Source organism: Lissotriton vulgaris, chromosome 2_1 (assembly GCF_964263255.1).
Source record: "Lissotriton vulgaris chromosome 2_1, aLisVul1.2, whole genome shotgun sequence".
In the NCBI taxonomy this organism is placed as follows: domain Eukaryota; kingdom Metazoa; phylum Chordata; class Amphibia; order Caudata; family Salamandridae; genus Lissotriton; species Lissotriton vulgaris.
The window spans coordinates 1678827924-1678854802 of record NC_141687.1 but is presented as its reverse complement, the minus strand read 5'-3'; the positions used below and the strand labels follow the sequence as shown (position 1 = coordinate 1678854802).

At 47.0% G+C, this 26879-nt stretch overlaps 2 protein-coding genes across 4 annotated transcripts in view; both read left to right on the top strand.

Annotated features, from left to right (window-relative positions):
* LOC147733079 (uromodulin-like) overlaps positions 1 to 12134 on the top strand; it is a 46222-nt gene extending 34088 nt beyond the window's left edge. Inside the window, exon 6 of the mRNA XM_086955649.1 lies at positions 12045 to 12134. Coding sequence (XP_086811775.1) covers positions 12045 to 12134 — 90 coding nt within the window. The remainder of the gene's footprint in view (positions 1 to 12044) is intronic.
* Positions 1 to 26879, top strand: part of LOC147733078 (uromodulin-like) — a 300392-nt gene that overhangs the window by 17973 nt on the left and 255540 nt on the right. For all 3 annotated transcript variants that reach the window (XM_086958921.1, XM_086958920.1, XM_086958919.1), the window contains exon 2: positions 21199 to 21271. The gene's annotated coding sequence lies outside the window, so the exon portion shown is untranslated. The remainder of the gene's footprint in view (positions 1 to 21198; positions 21272 to 26879) is intronic.

Below are 26879 nucleotides of genomic sequence, written 5' to 3'. Positions count from 1 at the left end.
GGTGGTGCTGAAAGCACCACCCGCCGCAATGCCACAAAGGCAGGTTGTGCCTTTCAATGCACAACGTGACAGGCACATTGCGGTGCCTGCCATGTTGTACATTGAAATGCAGGGGGGTACCATAGGTACCCCCATGTGCCCGCCCACCCCTCAGAGTTCCTGTGGGCCCGCAACGGGACCCCGCATGCAAACTGTCTCTGTTGGCGCATTTGTGACCTCTGTTTCTGATTTCCTTACTGGACTTTGTTGCCTAGTGCTGTGGATAGTCGATTCTTGAGGTCTGTATGCAATGATAGGACCCTGCATCAAAGAATATTAAATTTTAGGTTCTCCTATTCTTTTTATTTGTTTTTGGATAGAGCTGTCGTTATTGTAAGGCATCCTTTATGTGGATGTCCTTTGAAGCAGCAAGCACAAGACCTATCTTTAACATACCCTAATTTTTCTTCAGCGGGCGTTTTTCATAAATATATAGATGGCCAGTTCTGAAGAGACGATACGGGAGCGGTGAACTCCTGTGAAAGTGATAGAATCACGAGTATTAATGGGGGCGGGGGGTTGTCTCTAGATATTATAGAATATATCTCCCTTCTATACATACCTTTCACCGTTAATAGACGTGTTTACCCCGTGGCGATATTTTCCTTATTTCCTCTTATCTTGATCCGCTTTTCCCACTTCTGGATAACAGTAGGATACTTGGACGTGGATGTGTCCAGTCTGTTAAAAATGTAAAGCATGCCGATATTTTTACAGTTTTAAGGTTGAAAGTTTTACTAAACGCATGGCTGGCAGCGTTTTTTATTGGTGGTGACTCTGGTTATCTTATTCTATTGCCTCGCACTTTTAAAGTTGCGAGTTTAACTAAACGCATAGCTGGCAGCATTTTTTATTGGTGGTGACTTAGGTTATGTTATTCTATTATCCCGTTATGCTGGTTATCTTATTCTATTGCCTCGCACTTTTAAAGTTGAGAGTTTAACTAAAACGCATAGCCGGCAGCATTTTTTATTAGTGGTGACTTAGGTTATGTTATTCTATTATCCCGTTATGCTTTACTGGATGTGCGTTCTATAGTGGGGAGCTTCTGAGTTTTAGTTAGAAGGCACCTAATTACGTGGTTCTAAATACCCCTACCCCTTTGAGAGTCTCGCATTTCCGTACCCCTTACCTTCGATTTTGAAATTGGATACTTCTCCCACGGGCCGTCTGCTTCAGATGTCAGCTACACTCGAACGCTTCCGTTTTCGAGTGACTGATACCCGGGTTTATAAGCACTGGGAATCCCTCCTAGTTAGTTTCAGCTGTGGCGATCACAAGCTGTTTTGCGCATGATCCTCGAGCTCTGTTATTATTGGCATCCCTGCGGGCGCCATGTTGGAGTGGAGCGGGCTCCCGGATATATGCTTGGTCGCCTGATTATTCGGCCCATGTCGGGAGCCTGTTACGATGGAATTGTGTTATATTGAGTACAGCAATTGTATATCCTCTCAAATTAGGAATCTTTTTTATTCTATGGTTTACGAATTATTTTTATAATAAATATAAATATAAAATTATTTTTCCCGTTCACATTAGCTTTGGTTTTTTTAATGAGGTGATTCTAGTTGATTGTGCTATGCCTAATTTGCTATAAACTCGTTCCTAATAGGTGGTATTGGAAGCTCCTACATATAGTTACAGTTCATGTCAGATGATAGCTCTGATCTATCAGTGACATGTCGGTTGGATTTTCGTGTTGGCTAAGCGCCATCTTGGAGAGTTGTTTCTAGGTTACATTATGGACACATCCTTATGTTGGGTAAGCTGGGGTTGTTTTTGTGCTAAGTTCCATACAGATCTAATATTTAAATTTAAGGTCTCTGCCCTGGTATATTTTTACTAAGTTGTAAACACTTACACGTCTTGGAACAGACGCAGTGTTTGGTATGCTGTCTCTTGCTTATTCTATCAGTGAACCAGTTCTTATACCACTATTTTAGTATACGGGTTGGCCTCCCCCTGGAGCCCACTGTGTATTAGTGTTATTTACTATTGTTTCTGTGCTACACTTTGGCATCGATTCCGATCCGGTAAAAAAAATCCCCCGTACGATTCGTATTCGTAGCCGTTTCCGTACGACTCGTAAACACACCGTACGACCCAGCGAGTACGATCCGGACCGGGTGATCAGGACGCTATTCGTACGGTCCGTGTCAGGTAAGGGCGATTCGTACGGAAAAGCGCACAATCACATACACACCGTACGGCGCGTACCCCCCATGATCGCCGGGGTACGCGCCGTACCCCTGCGATCATAGGGGGTACGCGCCATACACCCAGCATACATGAGGTACGCGCCGTACACCCACCGTACATGGGGTACGGTGCGTACCCCATGTACGCTGGGTGTACGGCGCGTACCCCCCATGATCGCAGGGGTACGTCACGTACCCCGGCGATCATGGGGGGTATGCGGCGTGCCCGGGGGGGGCCTTCCGTACTTGTTTCGGCACGGACTATGCGTTTACGGCTGTTTCCAGCTCCCATAAAAAAAAGGGTCGTACGGTGTGTACCCGACACGAATCGTACTTGCTGGGTCGTAAAAACCAGCCACGAACCGTAGCGATGTCACGTACAGCGGGTTCCGAGTGAGACTCATACGAATATTTTAGTCGTACGGAGTCCTGTACGACTCGTACGGTCTTTGGCTCCTGGTACGAATCATACTTCTTCGTACGTACGGGGACGTTTACGGGTACGATTCGTACGGGGAAAATTGCTCCGTACGACGATTCAGAGTGCATTTTACCGGATCGGAATCGACGCCTTTATGTTTATCTGTGTGTAGCAGATAGTCTGACGTACTAGAGAGTGTTACATTAATAAATACATAGGGGGTCATTAGGATGGCGGGTGGACTTTTCCGGCCATCCTATCGTGAAATGATGCCTCCCACCACAAGGGCGGGGTCCCGTGGGGGCCATTAGGATGCGCCCACCACAGTGGCGGGCGTATCCAGCATTCCTGACATTGTGGGGGGCGGTGCACTCAGCACCGCCCGCCACAATGCCAGGAAGGCATGTTGGTGCCTGCCATGTTGTGCATGGAACTGCAGGGTGCGCCTCCCACACTCCAGAGTCCCTGGTGGCCCGCAATGGGCCCCCATGAGAAATTCCCACAGGCCTCCACGAGAAATTCCCACAGGCCTTTCCGTGGCGGCAATGCCGCCACGGAAAGGCATGTTTACGGCCCCATAGTAATATGGCCGACGCTGTATAACAGACACCACCACCATATTACCCTCTTTTCCGCCCGGTCAACTCACAGTACCCCCCCGCCATAGTAATATCGCAGGGGAAATGGGTGGAGGATCTGGGCTTCATAGTTTTATAACTACTGTGTGGTTCTCTTTTCATTTAATCTATACTATAAGGTTGCATTCCAGTATAACAAGCTGCTTAACATTCCTTCAACACTAAAGGGGTCATTAGTATGGAGGGCGGACAAAGTCCACATACCATATCCCCGGGAAACAGGACTGCCCACTGAGGGTGCATCAGTCCCGCACTCCCATTTACAATGCGCCCTCCACACTGGCAGGCGCATGGCGCATTTGTGACAATGTGGCGGGCGGTGCTGAAAGCACCACCCGCCGCAATGCCACAAAGGCAGGTTGTGCCTTTCAATGCACAACGTGACAGGCACATTGCGGTGCCTGCCATGTTGTACATTGAAATGCAGGGGGGTACCATAGGTACCCCCATGTGCCCGCCCACCCCTCAGAGTTCCTGTGGGCCCGCAACGGGACCCCGCATGCAAACTCAGCATGCCTTTCCATGGCAGCAATGCCGCCATGGAAAGACATGTTCCCGTCCACATTGTAATATAGTAATATGGCTGGCGGTGTCTAACAGACACCGCCACCATATTGAACCCTTTTCTGCCTGGTCGACTTGTCGACTGGGCGGTAAAGCGGCGGGCGGTCTTTCCGCCACAGACCCCTCAGCCATCGTAATATGGCGGGGGGTCTTTGCTACAAGGATGGCTGGCGATCGCCCCCGCCGGGCCAGCGGTGACTACCGCTGGCCCGGCGGTGACTACCGCCAGCCCGGCGGGGTAGATCTGCCCGCCATCCTAATGGGGACCTAAGCCTGAAAGCTGCTCTCCTCAGCTACACTTGGATATCTTTTAAGGTTATCTTTGACCTTTTAAATCAACATAAGGGATGTTTGAACTGGTGAAAGGGGCCCACTTTAACTAGTGGACAGCATATACCAGCACAACTTCCCACACAGTGTAAAGGGCGATGGTGGTAAACATGGGCAACTGAAAGAGCCTGGTTTCGAACAAACAACTTTGAGGGTGGGGGATTGGTCAGGGTCAGTGCAGTGTAATCAAGGAAACCCATTCTAAGGTGTGAGGCGCTGATATAACAGCACTCACCTCACATTGCCACTCACAACACTCCTTCTCCAACACTTCTGCCCCCCTCGCTTCTGGGCAGAACTCCTTTTATATCCCTGGGGACAATCGAATAGTAAACCACTACAGATACCACAAAAACACCCTCTTTTACAGCAACGTCCTTCTGTTAAGTGTTCAAGGCCTACCCTCAGGATTACTACTGCAACCACAGCAGTTCCTGAGCAACATCGACATTCCTATTCATGTTTAGCATGTACTCCCTAAACACTGACCAACGAGTGCATTCTTTTCTCTTTTGATAACCGATCATACGTTTGGGTTGCCCGCCACTGATGCACTAATGCACTGCTGAATGAATGATAGCCATGTGCTCTCCTGTGTGATTTTTTGCTATCCAGATCGATGGGTGTATGTTGTTCTGTTTCAATAGTAGCTCGATAGCCTCCGCTCTTCTCCTCTGATACAAAATTGACAGCCACGTGCCGTATCCCATTGATGCCTGACTGATAGGTGCCTGTTTCTCACTATTAACAATTTTTTTTAAATATATTATTGAACAAAAAGCAGAGGCAGTGTTAGCAGATAATCATGAATTACAATCTTGACATAGAATACGTACAGTACAGCAGTGTATCACAGGCACAATTACGAGGGGGGACCAGGTCTAGCCAGTGCCATATCAGTTGAAGGGGAAGTACACAGTTCACCTCTATAAATATTCCATTGCCTCCATTTCATATCCCAAACACCAGGGCAGCCCCTAACTTTATAAACTGTTTTCTCGGACAACATACACACATCCATAGCAGCAACCCATTTGAGCAAAAGCAGTTTAGATTGTGAGCCCCATTGCATTGCTATTTCACGTTTCAGTAAGAGGAAGCCCAGAGCCGCCCACTGCTGTTCGAGTGCAGTTAGATCTGTGGGGCCCCATACATTGAGAAGTTCAAATTTGGGAATCAGGGGATGGATTTTCCTAGAGCATCAGCCATCTTGCGGGCGGCGCGCTTCCACAGGTCTTGAATCATCGGGCATTCCCAGAGAATTTGATAGAAGGTGCCAATCTGACCACAGTTACGGAGGCAGAGGTCAGAGGTTCGTCTACCAATCCTGGCTAGAAGGGGAGCGGACATGTATGTTCTGTGCAATATCTTTAATTGTATAAGCCTAAATCTGTGGTTAATAGCTGATTCGCGCAGGGACATCAGTGCCGCCTGCCATTCAGCTTCCTTCAAGACACCGATGTCGTTCTGCCATTTGTCTCGTAGAAGCTGGAAGGTGTTGGGCATGTTGTTACATAATTTAGAGCTAACTATGGGGCATATTACCAACAACTAGCGATAATTTTTGTCTCTAACTTGTTTAGAGACAAAAATTATCGCCGCACATCGGCGATTTTTATCGCAGATAAACCTTGCAATTAGCAAGGTTTATCGCAAATGCGATAAAAAACGGCCGCAATGCATGAATATCGCTGAAAAGTCAGCGATATTCATGCATTATCGAGCAAATGCTCTTAGCCATGTTATCCACCTCCCATTGGATAACATGGCTAAGAACTGCTCAGGGCAGGTGTTAGCTTTTGGAGATATTCGCGCTCAGCGCGAATATCTCCAAAAGTTGGTAATAGGAGATAGCGATGTTAGGGACTGTTTGCAGTCGATAACATCTTGGCACGCCCACTTTGCATGTCATTAGTGATAAATATCACTGACATGCAAAGCGGGGCCCAAGATGGTCGCTATCTCCTATTAGCTGTCACTAACTGGTGTTAGCGACAGCTTGGTAATAGGGAGATAATTTTATCTCCGCTTTCTTGGCTGTTAAAGCCAAAAAAGCGGAGATAAACCCCCTTGATAATATGCCCCACAGTCTCCAAATCGATCTCAGAAGCTTCTAATAAATCCAAAATACTGTTTTCCCTGGTAAAAGAACTTGGGGGTTCTGAAACAGCAGGTAAACCACCCACACTGAACAATAATCAATGCGAAGAAATAGCCTTATTCTTTACGTATAAAATTGAAGCCATTTATCAAGATATAGCCCTCCAGCAGTGCATTAGATCCCAACTTCCACATGCCCCGAAGTTGAACCTAGCATCTTGTTTCTTACTCATTGATTCGACTCACACTCAGGAAACACTGACTATTTGGCCGAGTCTCAATTTGTATTCACTCAATAAAATTATAGGGAGTTTAAAATCTGGCTCACCTAATGACCCACTTCCCATATCTGTCTTAAAACAGCTTAACTCGGACCATTTATCCATGATTTGTAAAACTTTTAATCTATCCTTACGGGATTCCAACGTCCCGGCCAGATGGAAGCATGCTATGGTCTCTCCTCTTTTGAAGAAACCTACAGCCGACCCTACAATCCTTTCCTGCCTATTTCACTCCTGCCGGCTTTTTCCCAAATTCTGGAAAAGCATGTTCCTTCCCATCTCGCCCAGTTTGTAGAGGACAATCTTATACTCCACCCTTCTCAATCGGGGTTCCGTCCCGGTTTTTCCACTGAGACAACTCTGTTAGGAGTCACAGAAAATGTATGCCAGCTACTAGATAAAGGAGATACTGTGGCACTGATTTTACTTGATCTCAGTGCTGCATTCGAAACCATCTCACATCCTATACTTATAGAAACATTGACCGCCATAGGGCTAGGCGAAGCGGCATGTTGGTGGCTGGCCTCTTTTCTTTCACATCGGACCTTCCAGATCTTCTCTAACTCATCAACATCAAAACCCACAAGTCTCCCTATGGGGTGCCCCAGGGTTCGATACTCAGCCCCCTTCTCTTCAATCTTTATGTGAAACCACTGGCCCTACTAGCGGAACAAGAAGGCCTTATTCTTTTCTCCTACGTGGACGACTCCCAAATCGCTTTTTCTCTCTCAGATCCTACTCAACGATCGGCATCCCCCCTTCAATCAGGTTTGAGAAAAAATGCAGACTGGATGAACCAGAATCTTTTAAAACTGAACGGAAGTAAAACCGAAGTTTTAATCTTAGGACAAAAAAATGATCTATGGAGCTCTAAACACTGGCCTCCTGAGATGGGCCCCATCCCCCTGCCGGTCGAATCTGTCCGAAACTTAGGATTCACTATTGATAATACCTTGACCATGCAACACCAGGCCAGCAAGGTTTTAGCCATCTACTTCACAATTTTGCGCTGGCTAAAAAAAATCATCTGGATGCTGCCCACCCTTACCAAAAGAACCGTTATCCATGCCCTGATCACGTCCCGGCTGGACTACGGCAACGTCCTTTACCTAGGGACAAACAAAGCAGTGACCAGACGTCTTCAACTGGTCCAGAGTGCCGCAGCCAGACTGTTGAATAACATCCACAGATCCAGTCACATCTCTGGTCCCCTTCGCGATCTCCATTGGCTCAGGGTCGAGAGTCGTATTAAATTCAAGACCCTGAGCTACATGTTCAAGCAGGCACAGCTCCCCAGTACCTTAAAGCCCTTGTTAATCCCTACAATCCTCCGCGGAGACTCAGTTCATCTTCCATGGAGTATTTCTGTATACCGAGAATCAGACTAGCCAGAATGGGTATAAATATAACAACAGGAGGGAGGGAGAGAGACAAGTGGATTCAGTCTCCCCTGGTAATTCGTTTAAACAAAATAGAATCCACTCAGAAGGTGGTAGTGATCCCTAAAGTGATGGGGAGCACATAGTGTTGTTTTAGTGCCCCTCACACACCAACAGGCCCCTTGGTGTCATGCTTCATCATCGGGGCCTTCGCACCCCTCTACGGGATGCGGCGTGCTGCGACTCACGAATACGTAGGAGCACTGATAGTGAACTATGTGTTTGTGTGTGTGTGAGGGAAGAGTGTGAGTCGTGAGGTGAGGTGAAAAAGTGGAGGTTAAAAAATACCTGGCTCGTAGGAAGAAATAATTTATTATGTCCTCGGCTGGTATTGTTAAAAAGGTGCAGTGTGAGGTTGACAAATATACATATTAGGGTATATCAACCTCTGGAAAGCGTCAACATGTTTCGGAGTACAGCGACTCCTTCTTCAGGACGAGGATATGCACGTTATCCTCACCTTACTCACATGGATGTACAATGTAAAAGTGTATTTTACCAAAAAAACTAGGTGTCAATGTACCTATCAGTGTTTCTTTGCAGATAAGCTCTGTTGCGCCCAATTGGCGTTTAAAGAACTTAAAGTTCAAGATTGTCTGACCTCATGAGCCTAAGCGTGGTATTGGGGGTTCCTTCCTCACTGCTCAGTATAGCAACGGTTACTGCACGGTCTAGTCGACTGCCTTCCCCTCAATGCGGCTCCGATGATGTGCAAGAATGGGTGGCCGGTCCTTCGCCTTCCTGGGCCCAAAATTATGGAACTCTTTGCCGCTGCATGTGCGGACGGAAACCAACTTTGCCCAATTTTGGAAGCTCACCAAAACCTGGCTTTTTAACCAGTAGTCAGCATTGATCACCTGTCCATTCAACTCCCTACCTGCCCAGCGCCGGGAAACCCTTTTTGGGTAGCTGTCGCGCTTTACAAGATTAAAAAATAAATAATAAATAAATAATAAATAATTTACGATAGGTGTAGGATATCGCTTTGGCCTGGAGGGGTTCGGACAAGAGTCTGTCCTCAAGGGGCGAGGATTGTGGAAGAGAAGAGAGATCAGAGACGTTGGCGAGTATGGCATGTTTAATTTGGAGGTAGCGGAAGGCCTCTGAGTGGGCTAAGTCGTGTGTCTTCTGGAGCTCTTCGAATGTCAGTAACTTGCCCTTGTAAAGCATGTCACCCAAAGTGGAGATGCCTATTGTGTCTCACTTGTCAAAGCCCTGATAGTGACAGAGGGAACCCAACTTATGTGAGGTCCAAAGTGGGTTGGATAATGTAATAGTGTTAGCCCACCTGAGTCGCTTGTTCGCTCTGTGCCAAATTGTTATTGTGTGGGACATCGGGCCTATATATCGGGTACGAGAATGTTTGCCAGATAGAGCCTCAAGGTAGCCCCCCCCGGCCCATCTGGTATCTCTCTAGGTGGAAAGCAGGGTTCGTGGGTGAACCATAGATCCAGGAGTTAGTGGCAGTCAATTGAGTAGCCCAATAGTAGAGTCGAACATTTGGGAGGGTGATACCCCCATCATACCACCCTTGTGTAAGTGAAAGGAGAGCAATGCGGGGAGAACCGCCGTCCCATAAGAGGAGGTGGAGGTCTCCTTCGAGTGTGTTGAAATAGGAATCAGCTATGGGAAATGGACAATTTTGTAGGGCATACAAAAATCGAGGGAGTGCAAGCATTTTAAAGAGGGCCGCTCTACCTGGGAGAGAGAGAGGGAGTGATCTCCAATGTGAGATTTCGTTATGTAGTCTTTGAAGTGGGCCTTTGAGGTTGCGGTCATAAAATATTTTGGGGTCTGGAGTGACAAAGATTCCGAGGTATTTAAATCCTTCCTTGGCTAGTGCAATGGAGTAGTCTCGTGGGAGGGGAGGGGGTGGGCCACGAAGAACGTATAATAGTGATTTGGACCAATTGATGGAAAAGCCCGAGTATTTGCCAAAATTAGTGATGATGTGTAGCACACTGTTAAGAGAGGATTTGGGGGAGGAGACGTAGACGAGGATGTCGTCTGCGTAGAGCGAGATCTTGTCAATCGTGTCGTCATTCCATCGGAAGCCACGGATGGAGTTGTCAGTTCTGACCAAGTGAGCCAGAGGTTCAAGGGTGAGTGCGAACAACAAAGGGGACAAAGGGCATCCCTGTCTTGTACCTCTGTGGACAGGAAATCGCCTGGACGTATGTCCATTAACATAAACTTGACCCCAAAGATCAGTGTATAGCAGTTGAATCCATTGGATAAATTTAGCACCAAAACCATAGCGGAGTAGGACCTCAAAAAGGTATGACCATTCTATAGAATCAAAGGCAAGCGTAGCGTGAAGGGAGAGGATAGCCGCGTCCTCTTGAAGTAGTGATTTCCTGCTCATTACATTGTGAACCCGGCGGAGGTTGAATGCTGTGTTACGGCCTGGTAAGAAGCCCGACTGATCTTTGTGGATCAAGGCAGGGAGGACTGTCATAAGTCTGGCAGCGAGGAGTTTCGCCAGGACCTTCACTTCAGAGTTAAAAAGTGAAATTGGTCGGTAGGAGCCGCAATCATTGGCCGGTTTGTTAGGTTTACGAATGACCACTATTGATGCCAACCGTTGGTCCAACGGCAGGCAGCGGGCATATGGACTCTCCTCGAACATTGCTTTAAGGTGCGGGAGGATCTCACCTGCCATGCCCTTTAGGAACTCAATTGGGACACCATTGGGGCCCATAGCTTAACCTGATTAAATGGCAAACAAGGCATTGCCAACCTCTTCTACTGTGAGGTCTGCCTCCAGTTCCTGCACATCAGATTCGGAAAGAGAAGGAAGTCTCATCTTGGCCAGAAGTAGTTTAGATTCTTCGCGCCATAGTGTGCTCTGGCTGTGTAGATTCTCTCCAGGTGGACGGCAAAGGCCTCCGCTATGTCACTTGGGTCTGTGACAGTAGATTGATCTGGTAAGTTCAACTCTGGGATCCACCAAGATCCCTGCTCACGTTTTTCGAGCCATGCCGGCAATTTACCTGCCCTATCTCCAAGTTCGTAAACACAATGGCGAGTTTTCAAGAGCTTGGCCTGCGCTTTCTCGAGGGCAAGCGCTTTAAATTCCAGTTGTTTCGCGCGGAGGCGAGTCGCCGTTTCGTCTGTGGGGTGTGCATTATGGAGTGATTCCAGGTGGGTCAGATATGTTTCGACCAGGGGCGTAGCTAGAGCTTGTGGCGCCCGGGGCTACCCCTCAGATTGCCGCCCCTTGGGGGGCGGCGGGGTATTGCTGGGGAAAAAGGACGGTGAGCACTTGAAAGATGTCTGAGTGTCCGAGGAGAGACACGTAGTATTGCTGCTAACAGTTACCTCGATCAAGCAAGTTACATGCACCCATTTGAGCAATCAGCAATGAGACACTCTAAAAGGACTAAAACTGGTGCAAATGTCTGTGGCTGCGTACTCATGATTACAATAAAATCATGAAAATATCACACCTAGCAATCTGAAAGCTTGGCAGCTATGCACTTTGAGGCTGCTCTTTACCAACTGACGTTGGAACTACTCAAAACAACAATGTACACAGTAGAACGCTTCCTACTGTGTATCATCTGTGAGTGACTTGTTCATGCGTGTGTTATGCGTGGCATTCTAATGTACAATTCGTCGCACTTTGAGTGACTCTTCATTGAGAGTAGAACAAGCATTTACATCATGGAAACTAGATGTCCTTTTTAAATTGTGGCGGTCTTTTGTGCAAAATAATGCTCTAGAAACAACAGTAAAACATTTGTAGGGCTGTCCATCTTTGTAACTAACTTCTGGAGCTACTGAGCGCACTATGCGACCTGCCGCATACATTAAATCTAAAATGTCTCCACAGTGTGTGTAATTAATCAATGTCATCAATGCTGCGCGCTGCGCTCGCTCCTCTCTCATACAACTTAACGCACCTGGCACTGCAGCTCTAGGCTAACCTCTTTGTAAATAAATAAAATACTAAAACTAAGCTGCCTGCTCAGTGCATCTATATGTTAAACCCCTAGTAACGTCATTGTTCTTGGAAATTCATATGTTCTCAGGTCATGTGTCAGTGGCTCAGCCACAGAGATTTAACATCCATACTGGGCATCAAAGCAAATGGACAAAAGAGCCAAGGGCGAAAGCGATGAGACATGAACCGAAACCCACCCATCCCACCGCAGTCTTCCAAAAAAGACAGTATCCAACAACATCAGAGTCACTAAAGAGCCAGAGAAAGAGGTGCGCAAAATATGTCTCTCTTTGGCGACTGAAGATTCGTTGCCATTAGATATTGTTGACAAAAAGTGTGATATATAAAAGGGCATATGCATCAATCTATTTTGTTCTTAGAGCAGCCACATACGCCACGTGACGTTCAGTCAGACACGTTTCACACTGTCAATCAGAGCCGAAGAACACCCATTCACAAAATCAACTTGAGCATTGCCTTCCATCAGACTTTTGAATGAGTGCCAGAGACTGCCTTGTATTGGTGGTCGTCTAACATCCTAAATAATTATCTGTGCAAAATAAAAAGCGCACCAACTCAGCACACAAAGCCTGTACTATTAGTAATACCTAGAGCTCCATTTGCCCAGGATTAACTCCGGCTAAAGTATTTCAAAATTACAATGCACATAACTCCATCACTCTAAGCCCTTCTCTGGCGCGGAGACAGGAAATTTAGCAACAATATAATCCAACCACATTACAGCATGGCACAGTCGCAAAATAAATGCCCTGCGAACCCCGACTGCAGTAAAACTGGTCTAACAATACCACCTTCCTCTATTCCACCACAGCGCTATCACCAATACCATAGCAATACCACCTGAGAGACCCACATTACCATCTGTCACTACCAAACTACGATTCCCCATCACTCCACTACATAATCTCTTTCTATTACCTGGTCATCTCACAAGCAGCAGCACCCCCTCACATTACAACCACTTCACCTCTGACAACCACACTATCCCCGTTACACTGCCACCTGACTCCCAGCTCAGAGTACCACACACCTACCCCACCACTCCACTAACTTCCAGGAAAGTCCACCACTGAGCCCCAGCATCACACTGCCACCCGGTGAAGTAACTGTCCAACACTGCACAACTGAGGAAGGATGATAACAGGTCAAATTACAAACCATCCCAGGGTATCAATACTGGCAGCACATGTACACAAGTGAGCTTTAAAAGAACACAAAATACTTTTGGATGACTGGTGCTACCAGGATATTGGAAATGTTTCATGCAACTACTGATCCCAGTGTAAGTTAATATCAAGCATTTAATTACCCTTATAAGAATGAACTTTATTAATTCTGAGACTGAGTCTTCCTTGACAACTCATGCCCTGGTTTATTTTTCTAGAAGAACCTTCACCAGAAAAGTATCACATACTTCACAGCGTTCGTATATAGAGGTCGATCCAAAATTAGTTCTGTATCACCCCTCTCTAAAACTAAAGTAACTAACAGACCATTGGTTCTCTCCCTAACTATCTCTTAATTATCACAATAGTATCCAAGCTCTTGTAATCTACAATAACCATGAGAGTGTGTGATTGTGTGATGCTTCTGTGTCATACCATAAGACCGGACACACAGAAAATGTAGCAGGTTACAGGAAGCAGATGTAGCTATCACTCAGGCACTTTGAGCCCTTATGTTAGCAAACGCTGACGCTCTCTAACTCGTCATAAGAAAAGATAGTTTTCCTTCTGTTGGATTGGATTACAAAGCTGAGCTCTGTCCCTCTACTGCCAGAAGCCCCACAGTCACCAGAGACAAGCACTGCAAATCCGCATATAAGGTCCTGGAACAAGGGCCGAACCAGAACAATCAGACAGTCGAGCCGCGTCGAGGTCTTGAGAACTGAACAGTCACTCAAACCACACTTGAGTAGGAAAAACTCTGGAGCCAAGCCTCCAGCAACCAGTGGAGGTCTGATTACCAAACTGGAAGCCTCCATCCATCCTCCCTGAAATCCAAGAATCTATGAAAATGAGTAGCCCCAACTAAGCTAGCACAACATTAATGCATCCCTCACCCTTACAACGCCACCACTACAACCAGCAAACCAGGTCTTGCTGCTGCCGAAGCGACATGGAAGCCTCCAGTCTCCCACCTCAACAGGACTTGGCAAAACTAAGCAGCAGTGGCTGGTACTCAACTTGGCAACATGGCTTGCACACGCATGCAATAGTGTCACTATCATTTATTTAATATCGTTTTTTCCTTGCAGGTCGTCCAAGGGGAATTCAGCAGCCAGTAACATGGGTTTTAGAAGTGCACATAGATCCAAAATCTAACTAACGGCAGAGTGCAAAACGAGTCTGGGTGCTTGTTGGAACAGGTAAGTAAGAGTGTCCTTGCCCCTCTGGCTGGACCAAGCCCACAGGAGCCATAGATGGCTGCCAGCAGCGAACAGGTACCAGGCACCACCAGAACGAGGAGGGGCGGCTGGGCTGCGGCCTGCAGTTCCCTGGTGAGGCGCCTATCATTAGGGCATGCCCTGGTGGAGCGGCACGGCATGCGCCCGCCGCCCTCTGAAGGGGGGTTTCAGCACCTCGTGGTACAGTAAAAGAATGCACAATGCAGTCAGAGACGGTCGCTCGAAAGGTACCTTTTAATTAATTAGCAGCTTTGGAATTAAACGGAGCGTGATGTACCTTTGGAGTGGAGAAACGGTTACAGTAACAGCCCGAAGAAACTCCCTATGCCAGGCACACATTCATATTCACCAACGTGCACGGTGCACACACAGCTGTAGCACTATTCATTAGAAAATGGATTCGCTCCACTATTGCTCTTGCTCACCCCCTGGCAGAAATTGCACTTCCTGAAGGGTTCAGGGATGTTGCACAAGGGGTATTGCTGCCTCTCGGGTGGAGGATATGGTGGAAGCCCTCACAGAGATCAGTTGAGCAGTAACGTGGTCCTCGTCCTATACGTTTGTAGATCTCTGCAGGGGTTCGACTTTGAAGTGCTAAACACGGGTGTGGGATTTCTCAGTTGTGATCTATTTATATTTTCTTGTGGTGATCATGTTAAATACATGTGTTTCAGCAGTATATTAAGCATGCACCATGAGGTGAAACCGAGTCAAGAAAAGTACAGGTTAGGCCCCACGTCCTTACTGCTGTACTTCGTTGCTCTGAGGCCTGCCCTCCTGCTGAGAAGTAAGCAAGTTCGATCGACGCCAAAATATGTGGGTACATTTTTCGTCACAGTCAGTTCAGCACAATTGCCTTCAAAACCGCCTTCACAAGACTAAAAATATGTTTAAACATTGACACAGATGCATGATTTTTCAAAGACAAAAAGTGCAATGTTCCTGCTCAGAGGATATATGCTCAACAATGTCATATTCTCTCTCTCTCTGTTTCCCTCTCTGCTTGCGGGCTCAACGTATCCCCGAAGCACAAGAATCGACAAGTGGCACTGCTATCTTGGCCCGGGCCCATTTTAACGATGTGTGTCTGCTGCTGCCACAACCTCCCAGTTTTATCTGCAACTCGGTGTTGAGCCTGAACGACACTTTGTTCGTCAGCATTAAACACATCATCTAAAATGAGGTGATGAAGTCCCGAGACAGCCTGGAGGCATGTAAGGCACACGCACACCTTCTTCTTGGTGCCGTCGGGTGCAATGATAATTGGTCATTGGACGGACGGTCACACTCAGACCAGCTCACCTTGAAATGAAATATTTTATAGTTGTTCCGTCAAGTGCGCAGCCAGGCCAGGCAAGAAGAAGAGAATGGTCCCCACGCACTCCTCCGACTCCTCGACACGACGTGGGGCAGTGATTGAGTAATGCGTCACACTGCTACGGTGCGGCGAGGGCTGGACAAATATGTCCTTACAGGGCCGTCATTGGTTGCGCTCGTGCGCGCCGCGCACGCTACCACTGGATTGACGGCCCTGGAGGACTAGTGAGCGAGGCTGAGAGGTGGGGGGGGCGTTATCCAGTGGCAAGTTTACAGTATTTATATATTTACATGCATTGCCCCATAAGAAATTGTCCGTGCTCAGGTGCTGGTTAGTGCTAACTAACTTTACTTCAGATGGCTGGGAAATGAAGTGACTGTGATAATGCTCATAATGAGCGCAGCCGCCGCCCTACAGTTACAGAGGCTGCCGCGGCCGCAACGGGCCTCGGCAGACAGTCAGAACACCGGCTCGCGTGGCCGCCTTAAAAAAGGTGCCGCCCAGCAAAAGGTGCCGCCTGGGGCGGACCGCCCCCCCCGCCCCCCCCTAGCTACGCGGCTGGTTTCGACCTGAATTAGCTGTTCACTCTGTTTGTGAATGTAGCCCGTTTTGAGAGCTAAGGCCTTACCCTTAAGTACTGCCTTGTATGCCTCCCATATAGGCACGGCCGATTTTACAGAGCCCACATTTTCCACAAAATAGTATTCTGTGTGCTCTAGTAGGCAGTCTTTTATGTCAGGGATTTTTAGGAGCCAGGGCATTATGATTATGGGGCCACGGGATCTCTGGCGGTGATACGTGAATTCCACAGTTAGTGGGGAATGATCCGAGATTCCCCGGGGGAGCCCTTTGGGGTGGCGAAAAAACTCCAGGTCAGTGGTGGGGGAGAACAGATAATCTATGCGAGAGCTGCTGTTGTGGGCATTGGAGTAGTGTGTGAAATAGGAAGTAGTCGGGTGAGACGCGCGCCATAGGTCCTCAAGCCCCATTGTTTGTGTGAAGTCAAATAGATCAGAACCCGACCTGAATGACTTGCGCTGGGGGTATCGATCCTGGATATCATTCATTGTCATGTTGAAGTCACCTCCAATAAGTAGGGGTCCTTGTGGGAGATCTAACATTATGCGCTGTAGGGCCTGCAAAGCAGCCGTGCCTAAGGCTGGAGGGATGTAGACTGCGATAACATTTAACGGTTTGCCTTCCCAGGTGGCCTCTAGTACAGCGAAACGACCTAGGGGGTCAGCCCACGTCTTAATAGACGTCAGTGTGACGTTTTTCCGGTGAAGCCAGCATGTACGAGTAGCTTATAGCCTCCCCGGTGCAGTGCTTGGCACGCATTGCCCATCAAGCGAGTTTCCTGGACGAGTACCAGGTCTGGAGCGTGACGTTTAAGATATTGCATGACTATCCCTCTCTTTATTCTACTACCTAGGCCGTTAACATTTCACATCATGAGGGAGAGAGATGTCGTCAATGGGGGTGTCATGGTGGCTCAAAAATCGGAAGGTGTGTACGGATTAGTGGTGTTTGGGGCACCGAGTGTGTCCTGAAGGAAATGGCGGTCTTGATGGAGCCAATGGTGGAGCACTGAAAAGATCCGGTGTATGCAGACATCGAGTAATGGGCGCCTCGCGGAGGCATATTGTGTAGTGCAGTTAGGCCCGTGGCTGAAAAACCCTTGTATTGTGGAGACAGAGAGGGAATCAGAGAGAACAGCAATGTCAGAGCAGGTTTCTCAACCGTACATCTCCCTCCGAGGAGGGAGTCGGTGTTTTCTAAATGAGAGTACGGATTATTTTGTGAGGGCGTGTAGTGCCGTGTAGTACGTTCCATGTTTACTAATTCTCTGCTGCGTGTAAACAGAAACAAAACCAAAAACAATAACAGTGTCTGAGCAAATTTCCCAACAACCCATGTCCCCCCAAGCCCTCCCCACTTCTCATTCCTCCCCCCTCAACCCCCCTCCCTGCCCCCCTGCCCGCGGACTTGAAACTATCCACTCCCCAACTAGGCAGAGTGTCTGTCGCCCTCCCAAACATTAATGAGGTGCGTGGAGAGCTGTGGGTTCCCCCGCTATCTATTGATAGGAGGATATCGTCTAGTGCGGTTAAAAACAACTTACATCAGTAATAGCATTCACATAGTAGAAGTTATTTAACATAATAGGCCCAGATCAGCCCCGCGCCTAGGGCCCCGTCCCCATCAGTCCAGGCAATTGACAGTGGTAAAAGACGTTGCCCATTGTAGACAGACAATACGTAATAACTAATAGGATGAGGATGATCAGAGACTGTGGTGTCACTCTCCCTAGTTAGGCATAGTGTACATCACCCTCCCACGCCTCGAGGGTTCCCGCAGAGGGCCGGGAGCCATCTCCAACGTAAGAGTACTAGGTGAGTTAGTCTGGTATGCCCTAGAGCGATCCAAAGGAATAATATCATGCACAGGTCAGCTGAAAACAACAATCGGAACAACATGCACAATTATGACAGGACCAAAAGGATATATATGGATCAGCAAGGGCTGCAGACTGTAAGATGGAGTCTACCTGGAGAGGTGGGTCACCAAAGTACAGGTCTGAGTGCATAGCGGTGAGTCGGAGGTACATCCGTAGGCCTGAAGCATTAAGAGGGCACACCCATAGAGATCAAGACATAGCAGTCAAATGTGGCCTCCATCAGCGTGGACAGCCCCAGCAGAATAAGTGTCTCAACGGACCAAAGAAGATGTGGATCCTCACTGAGGGAGCCAGCGGGGAAACTCGTGGTGAATAGGGGCAACACAACAGGTGTTGCGGGTTTAGACGGTCTAGAACAACAGTGTCTCAATTGCTATATAAGTCTTAAGCCCGTGGGTCACTGCTCACCCTGAAGGTTGTCTGCAAACAGGTCCTGACTTTCAGGTAGTACCTCAGCATCAGAGTGGTCCACGGATTTCCTGCGACGATTCTGGGTAGACGCAGATTGACGCCACCCCTCAAGCCAATCCCACACCTCAGCAGGGGACTCAAAAAACCAGGTCTTGCCTTCCGATTCTGTGCGCAGTTTCGCGGGAAACAGCATGGAGTACTTGATGGACTGTGCACGGAGTGCCTTCTTCACCTCCAGGAAACTGCGTCGTCGAGCCTGCACTTTCATAGTGAAGTCCGGGAAGATCGTGATCTGTACATTGTCAATTCGCAGTGGCGGTCCCGCTCGTGCCGTCTGGAGGATGCCATCTCGGTGACGAAAATTAAATACCCGGGCAACGATAGGGCGGGGGGGAGTGCCCGGCTTCGGCCTGCCCCCGGGGACTCTATGTGCCCTTTCTATAGAGAAGTATTTGGAGAGTTGTTTTGGTTGGAGATGTTGCAGGACCAGTTTCTCCACAAAGAGATCGGCCGCCGGCTCCTCGAGGCGCTCCGGAACATCCAGGATGCGGAGATTATTGTGTCTCGCGCGCCCTTCATAATCATCCAGGAGCATCTCCATTTGGTGCTGTTGTTTCTAGAGTTGGGTCACCTGCTGTTTTAAAGTGGAGGTATCGTCAACGAGTGCCAAGGTCTTGACTTCTATATCCTTAACTTTGGTATCCATTTTACGAAGATCTGCGCTCAATAGCGTCACTTCTATGTTCACGGAGTCAATGCGGGTCTCCAATGATGAGCGGACTCCAGCGATTGCCTCCATGACATCGTCTAGGGTGGGGGGCCTCGTTTGCGGAGGGGGAGTCACTGTTTTGGGTATAGCATCAGGGGCAGCGTCTTTAGGTTCTCCCTTGGAGCCACATGACAACTTGTTGATTTTTCTTTGGTTGGGGGGTCGATTCCCCTTACCGGAGACCATCGCGAAGTGTAGGTCCTGCGGGCGGTGGCACTGGCGCAGATCCAAGGGGCGCACCCCTTGGAAGGGCCCCTCATTGAGCGTAGAGGGGGGGAGGCGTACCCTGTGTCGTCTGGGATCTTCGTCTTAGGAGAATTCGAGAGTCCACAGGGGTCCAGGAGGCGAAGACAAGCAGCAGCCCGCACGTGGAAAGCAGGGTTCAGGAACACCACTCCCAGTTAGGGCGGCCGCACTATCTAGCTGGACCCAGAGTGGTGCACAGTTTACCCCTGGTCGCCTCCCCCGGGCAGTATTGAGAATCCCGGGAGGGCTGATCACCTCAGCGTGGGGGCTCCCCGTCCTCCAGGCGTCTCCAGCAGTCAGGGTGGGCACAGAGAATAACTGCAACGTCACCCAGATGGAGGGGTGAGTGCCATATACAGCGCTCCAGAGTGGGGTCCAGGGAAATGTGTGGGCACGTCCTCAGCCCGACTCACGAGGGCCCAGGGACCTCTCCGCCGGCTAAGTCACTCAATCAGGCAGGGGGGGAGGTGGGCCGTCTGGTGAGGCCGTACATACGGTCGCTGTGCAGCACAGCGGCAAAAAGCTGAGCGCCACCTGAGGTTGTTAGGCAGTCCCCGGCTGTAGGCCCAAAGCCGGGGACTCGTGTAGGCGCCGATGCCGGGCACCTGGGGGGTCCAGCGAGGCGTGAATGAGCGGTGGTGGGGAAGAATCTCCTCCGCTGGACTCGACAGTGCAGTTGATTGGGATTTAAGTACCCATGGTGTCTGGAGCGGCCCCGGTAGCCGGAGCGATCAGTGGGGCTTAGGACCGATCTCCGGGATCAAATTCTGGCGTTTAGGAGGACCCAGCGGGCATCAGGGGCCGAGCGAGGGTATCCAGATGGTCAGCGCTTCATGTACCTGTCAGTCCTGGGTTTTATGAAGACACTAGCGCAGGATTAGTGATAATTAGGCAGCGAGGGCCGAGGAGCCGCCTCAGTTTGCGACCATTCGCCTCGGCTGCAAGCCACGCCCCCCCTCACTATTAACAATTTGATCATTGGTGGATAGCTGTGCGCTTATCTCTGTTGATGGCAGATTGGTAAGCATATGTTGTACTTCATTGATGGATTGATAGATGCTGTTGACCTGCATTTATTGATAATCATACCATGTCTTGCACTGATGAGTATTTGGCAGCCGTGTGCTAACCTTATAGGTATGTGTGGTCCTCTCCTAATGTATGACGGCTGATGGATCACTGTGTAATGTCCTGGGTTAATGGCTTATTGGCAAGCTTATTTTGAATGCCCCTGAGATTTAATTGTGAATTGCTGGCATGTGTTGTTCTCCATGGTTCCCTTAGTGTCTTATATTGGTGGTGGATTAATAGGCTGTCTACCTTAGATGAGTGATTGATAGATGTCTGCTACACTTTCTTGAGGGCTGATTGATAGGCATGTGCAGTCTTCCCTTAGTGGATGAATGATAAGTGGGTGTGGTTCACATTGATGTATTGATATGATTATATTGTCCTCCAGTGATGCCTCTGTGGCTGATTTATATCTGTAACCTCTGTTGGTGGTTGATTGCTGCTATGTGCGATCCATCACTGGGCACCGATTGATAGTTCTGTATTATTATTATTCCGTTTTAGAGAATTCTGATGTTTAACTCCCTCTTTTGCTTTGCAGACCTGCGGCAGTAGCAGCAACAGCGAAATCCCCACAAAATCAGTCTTATTGTCAAGTGGACCCTTTCAGGCAGGTGTGTAACAATATTTTCCTAGTTTTCATGTTTGCACAGCTTGAATGACAGCTATAGTAGAAGCTGCCCAATACACCATACTGTTTGATTGCTTTTTTGGTTTAAACAAGTGCAAACATTAAAAAAGAATACAAATATAATTAATTTAGTTATCTGCAATGATGACTGATGTATGTGATGAAAATACGTAATGTAACCCTGGGTCCGGTTGTGGTGCCGCTATACAGCCAGTGCCATGTTAGCTTCCCTCCTTTACTGGAACATGAGGGTGTTTGCTCATGAAGAACCCAGACTGCTGGTGAAGACTCCCCTTCACGGCCTGATTCAGATGAAGGTGGTAACACGACTTCCATCTAAAAAGTATCCTCCTCTAGCCTCCTTTTTACCATGGGTGAAGAAGTGTTCCTAGTGGGGGCCCACTACTGGCTGCACAATGGGGAAGACTGAAGCTGTGGACATGATGCCACCAGCAATGGTATCAGATGCCCCACTCAGCTCATGGCTGCTGCCCATGTACCATTTCCAGTGCTGATTCCTGTGGGTAAGACAGTCTTGTAAACCATGGTGGTCTTGCACAGAAAAGTCTCAGGTTGTCCTTAATATACGAGGAGAAAACTCCTATAATACATGGACATTTTAAAAGTGGATAGTGACAATCTACCACAGCTATGGGTGCTATATTTCTAGTTTACCACATTTGTGACTGCAGTCCCACAATACCGCCATGGATTATTGGGCCTTCTGTTGGGGCCTTTCTCTCAAATGTGGCTCACGCCATGTAATCTGGAGCTCTTTAGAAGAAAGGCATGTATCGGCATGCTGAGACTCTCAAACTATGATAGATGAGTAAACAGGTCAAATTCCTCACACACATTTGTATGGCATTTACCAAATGTTATAACATACCTTTTGTTTGCTGGGCCTTGCATAAGCCCGCAAGGACCGTGATATTATTGCATCTAGCTCTTTGAACCAAGCATTCTCCACCTCGAGAGGGATGACCTGGAAAAAGTATAAAATCTTAGGCAAGAACATTAGTTTTATTATATTACTTGTCCCCATTAAAGACAGCTGTAATTTATTTAACCTCCCAAAATCCAACTTTCTCAGTTTTTGTCTTGATATTGACACCAAGATAAACTGCAGACTCAGACACCCATCTATCCACAAATTCGATTTCCTCATTAATAACAACTTACGTCTTATCTTGAGTCAATAGATAAACTGCGAAACTCCCAAATCTGCCTGCCTCTTTTTCAATTTCTATCAGTGCAGATTTGGGGTCAGGGATGATGACTGCCATATCATCAGCATATACCAGCATTTTTGTTCCCCACCCCTGAAAACACACTGGAAGAATTGTTGAGTTGTTCCTTATACTCCTGATAAACGAATCATTGTAGAGCAAACAGCTGGGAACAAGGGAATCCTTGCCTTGTACCTCGTTGTATCATCAATGATTGTGAGCAACCCGCCATCAGTAAGATCTTAGCCCTTGGATTCTGATAGAGGGCTTTCGCAGACTTCAGAAACCCAGGGCCAATACCCTTATTTGCCATAGCGGCCCAGAGGGACGGCTAGGAGACCCTGTCAAATGCTTTCTTTAGCATCAAACAAAGTAATAACCCTACGGATATGGTCAGTTCTTTCTCTTTCCGGGATAAATCCATGCTGCACCAGGGAGAATAAAGTGCTAATTACAGCAGATGATTGCATTGCCAAGATTTTGGAATAGATCTTAGCATCTCTGTTCATCAACTTTATGGGGCAATAAGAACCTAATTCCCTGGGCACATTTATTGTTTTTCAGGAGGAGTACTATATTAGCCATTGCCCACGAGTCAGGTGGATCTGTCCCCCTCTGGACCTGTTGGAACAATTCCGGAATATAGCCTTTAAAGGTGGCCACCTATGTCTTATAGAATTCCCTCGGTATAAAATCCACCTAAACAGCCTTCCCTGATTTTAAACTAGCAATGGCCATCCATATTTTCTCCTCTGCAATAGGCAGTTCTAGTAACAGCATGTTTTCCGCACTTAAAGTTTCACATAACACTGAATCCATGTTTTCCTCCCATGTCAACAGCCCTCTCCCCTGGATCAATAGTATACAACTGCTGATGAAACCTTTGGAAGGCTGCCAGTTTCCCTTTTGATTCAGATAATATCTACCTCTCCGGATCCCGAATTTACTTAATCTGCCCCTGAATTGTAGATTGTCTTTTTTGGTTTGCCAACAAATGACCCACCTTTTCACTATATTAATAAGAGTTCTGTATGCAGACAGTATATTTGTCAGCAGTTTATTTTTACAGAGATGTCTGTAAGTGCAGCCTTAGTAATTGCAGCTTTCATTTGTGCAAGATCAGTGTCAGACCCTGCAGAAACTGCATCAATCAGGAGACTTTCTGCTTTTGCCAATGGCTCAAACAAATCAAACAAGAAATTTCTCTTTGGCGTTACAAACTAAACCTCAGAGTTTTACTTCGCACACCTGCCTTGAAGGCTCCCTACATCACTCCTACTGAAACCCTGCCTACATTATTAGTCATAAGACCGGGATCCACTCCTTCATATACTCTATGTTAATCTGCATCCAGTAGAAATGCTTTTTCAAGCGACCAACTCCGGCGAGGACTCAAAGAGTGAACCATTTTTACCTCTAACACCAAAGGATTATGATCTGACATAACCCTAGGGTATTTAGTGACCTGAGATTCCTGCACCAGACCCTCAGATATACAGAAATAGTCCAGCCAATCATGTACCTCGTGGGAAGCAGAAAATAATGGAAAGCTGGGGTCAGCTATTACCTTCTCAGCCCTAACATCTAACCGTGTGTGAGCCCCAAATCTATCAGGGATCTACACACCTTAGGCTTACTGCATTGATAAAATTGAAAACCCTCCTTGAGAACCCCACAGGCTAAATTGATATTAAAATCCTGCATAAGATAAGTGTCAATAAAGCCAATTCATTATTCAACCAATTAAAAACTGCAAGGTCATCCTCAACTGAACCATATACAGAGTAAAGTATAAAAGACCCAGTGGAAAAACAGCGGAAAAACAGCATTCCTCATTAGCCCACTGGCCATACTTGTCTGTACTGGAACGTGGAACATCGCAAACACCCTTACATGTCAAAATTATTCACCCCCATGCGCGTGTACTTTGAGAGGTACAACAAACCGCTTTATTATCCCAAACCATCCAAAACATCCCGCTGTCCATTCTCTGTATGTGTCTCCTGGATGCAGACTATATCTGTCTTCAAAAATTGTAGATTGACGTCCACCTTTTGTCTCTTTAACTGATTATTAAGCCCACATATATTTACAATAGCAATCTGTTAATAATTCATTAAGTGCAATGAAAAAAGAGATGCCACACTATGTCCACCGATTCTCTCTCTATTTCCTCATCCACATGCTGCTTTAACATAAACATGCATCTATCTGCTTGGCTCACCCTCCTCCCCAACAAACCCATGCATACCCACTGCTCACACCCTGAGAAAGCACACCTCCCCACTCACAAGCCGTCACTTAGGAATAGGTCAAACATGCCCCTAGTGATGACACTTACAGTACACCCCCCGCCACTGCCCTCCCAGCTCCAGCCTACCATTCAAAGACCTCTTTAGCTTGTGAAGAAGAAGAAGAGAGAGAGAGACAAAAAAGAAAACAATGGAGCGCCCAATCAAGGCAAAATATCTAGAGCAAAATAGGTGGAAGATAAGGCAACCTTTTCAAACAGAGCTCGTGCATGGATGACTCTCAACACATATAAAGCATTCGGTCCTCAAACATACTTCAATCAGGGATACCCTATGGCAACAAAAATGAGATTTATGAGGCACAGACTGGGAAATCTGCCTTGTGCTCAGCACCTTCCAACATGGCAAAGGCAAGCATCACAAAACACCTGCAGTCTGTGCAATGCTAAATCAGGCGACATACTACATTTAATCTGCCTATGCAGAGGAATGCTTCAAGCATGGTGCAATTTCCTAAAAAACTATTCAATCAAAAAGGCATTCGCACCAGGAGGCAAGCTGTGTTAACCTGTCTAAATCCAGAAAATATCCAGCTACATTGTCGTCTAGTAAAATTTCTAACAATAGCCGAACAAAAACATGCTTAAGATCATGTAAGACAAACAAGGCTTAGCCTTCTCATTCTACCTATCTCTGGGAATATGCCCCAAAAAGACCATCCTCTCGGATTCATCTCTAATCGCACTGGGACCATGTATGCTGTATGTAAACGCACTTCAAATTAAACTATTATTAAGATCTGGGTTCTGGCCGATTTGCTATGATGCTAAAACCACTGCGGGTTACCTCTAAAGAACATACAATAATTTTAAGACCGACTGTACAGAACCTTTTTTCGTATAAGACTTTTAATCGCAGGACAAATGTTAAAAATGCTAAGGGCTTTAGAGCCAGACTGAGATGCTCATAATTTTACCTTTTATATCTTTTATTCTGTGTATTTGACTTGGTTTTACTGTAAGCAATGGTTTTAATTAACTATGCAAAAAATAAACTTAGAGCAAAATAGGAAAGTGGAGGCTACAGTTATAACCAGCAGGCTACAGCGCTTTCTACCATCTTATCAGCCAAATCCAGAGCCTGTCGCCCCCCTGAAATCTCCTTTAAATATTCTTGAGCCTTTATTTCTGAAATAAACATCCAGGCTTTCCCATTAAAGATAACTTTTAAATGGTCCGGATTCATCAAAAAGACCTGACATCCCAGCCCCTGAAAAGGAATAAACATCTGCCATATCCGCTACCTCCTTTTCACTGTGACATGGCAGAAAGCTGGGAGAATAAAGAACGTATGTCCTTGAAAGAAGTGTTGTGCCTCAGGCCGGGCTTTTCATACATTGCCTTACGGAGAAGGAAATAATCGAAGAAAGCCAGGATCGCCCTCGGCTTCTCCACTTGATCTATTTGATGATTTTCCCTCATCATTAAGGGAAAACTGTGAACCTGCTGTACTTCTCAATTCCAGTCTCAGAAGGAGAGGTCTGGGAATGCCCAGGTCAAAAGCAACGGGGTATAACCAAATGACCTCTATATACCTGGGCATCAGACGTAATAGAGAAAACAACAAGTGGTATAAAGGAATAGATACAGAACAATTATTCAGGAAGGTACTTTTAATTTACCCTCACTGTGTTTGTAATTCACAATAAATAGATCAGACAAAATTATATCCTCATAGCCAATAACACCTAATCAATGAAATACTAAAAAATGGCATATCTTCACATTCTGTACATCGACACAAACTATACAAAGAGACACATAGTAACCCTAAAAAAATATTACATTTTTGATAGTGGCTTCCATAAAATTCTGGACAGACCACTAAGAGGTAGTCTCAGAGACACACTTAAGAGTCTATCAACTGCTTCAATTTGTTTACAGTGTGACACCCTTATAATTTCGAAACACACTATATTTCCATTGACTCTTCCTTAACAGTGTCGTCAACGGGACCACGTTTCAGCCTGTCATCTTCTTAGGCCTCCTCAGGATAGGGTTTAAACATTAATTTGTCAACCATAAGGTCAAGGCAGACTCGTCATCTCCTA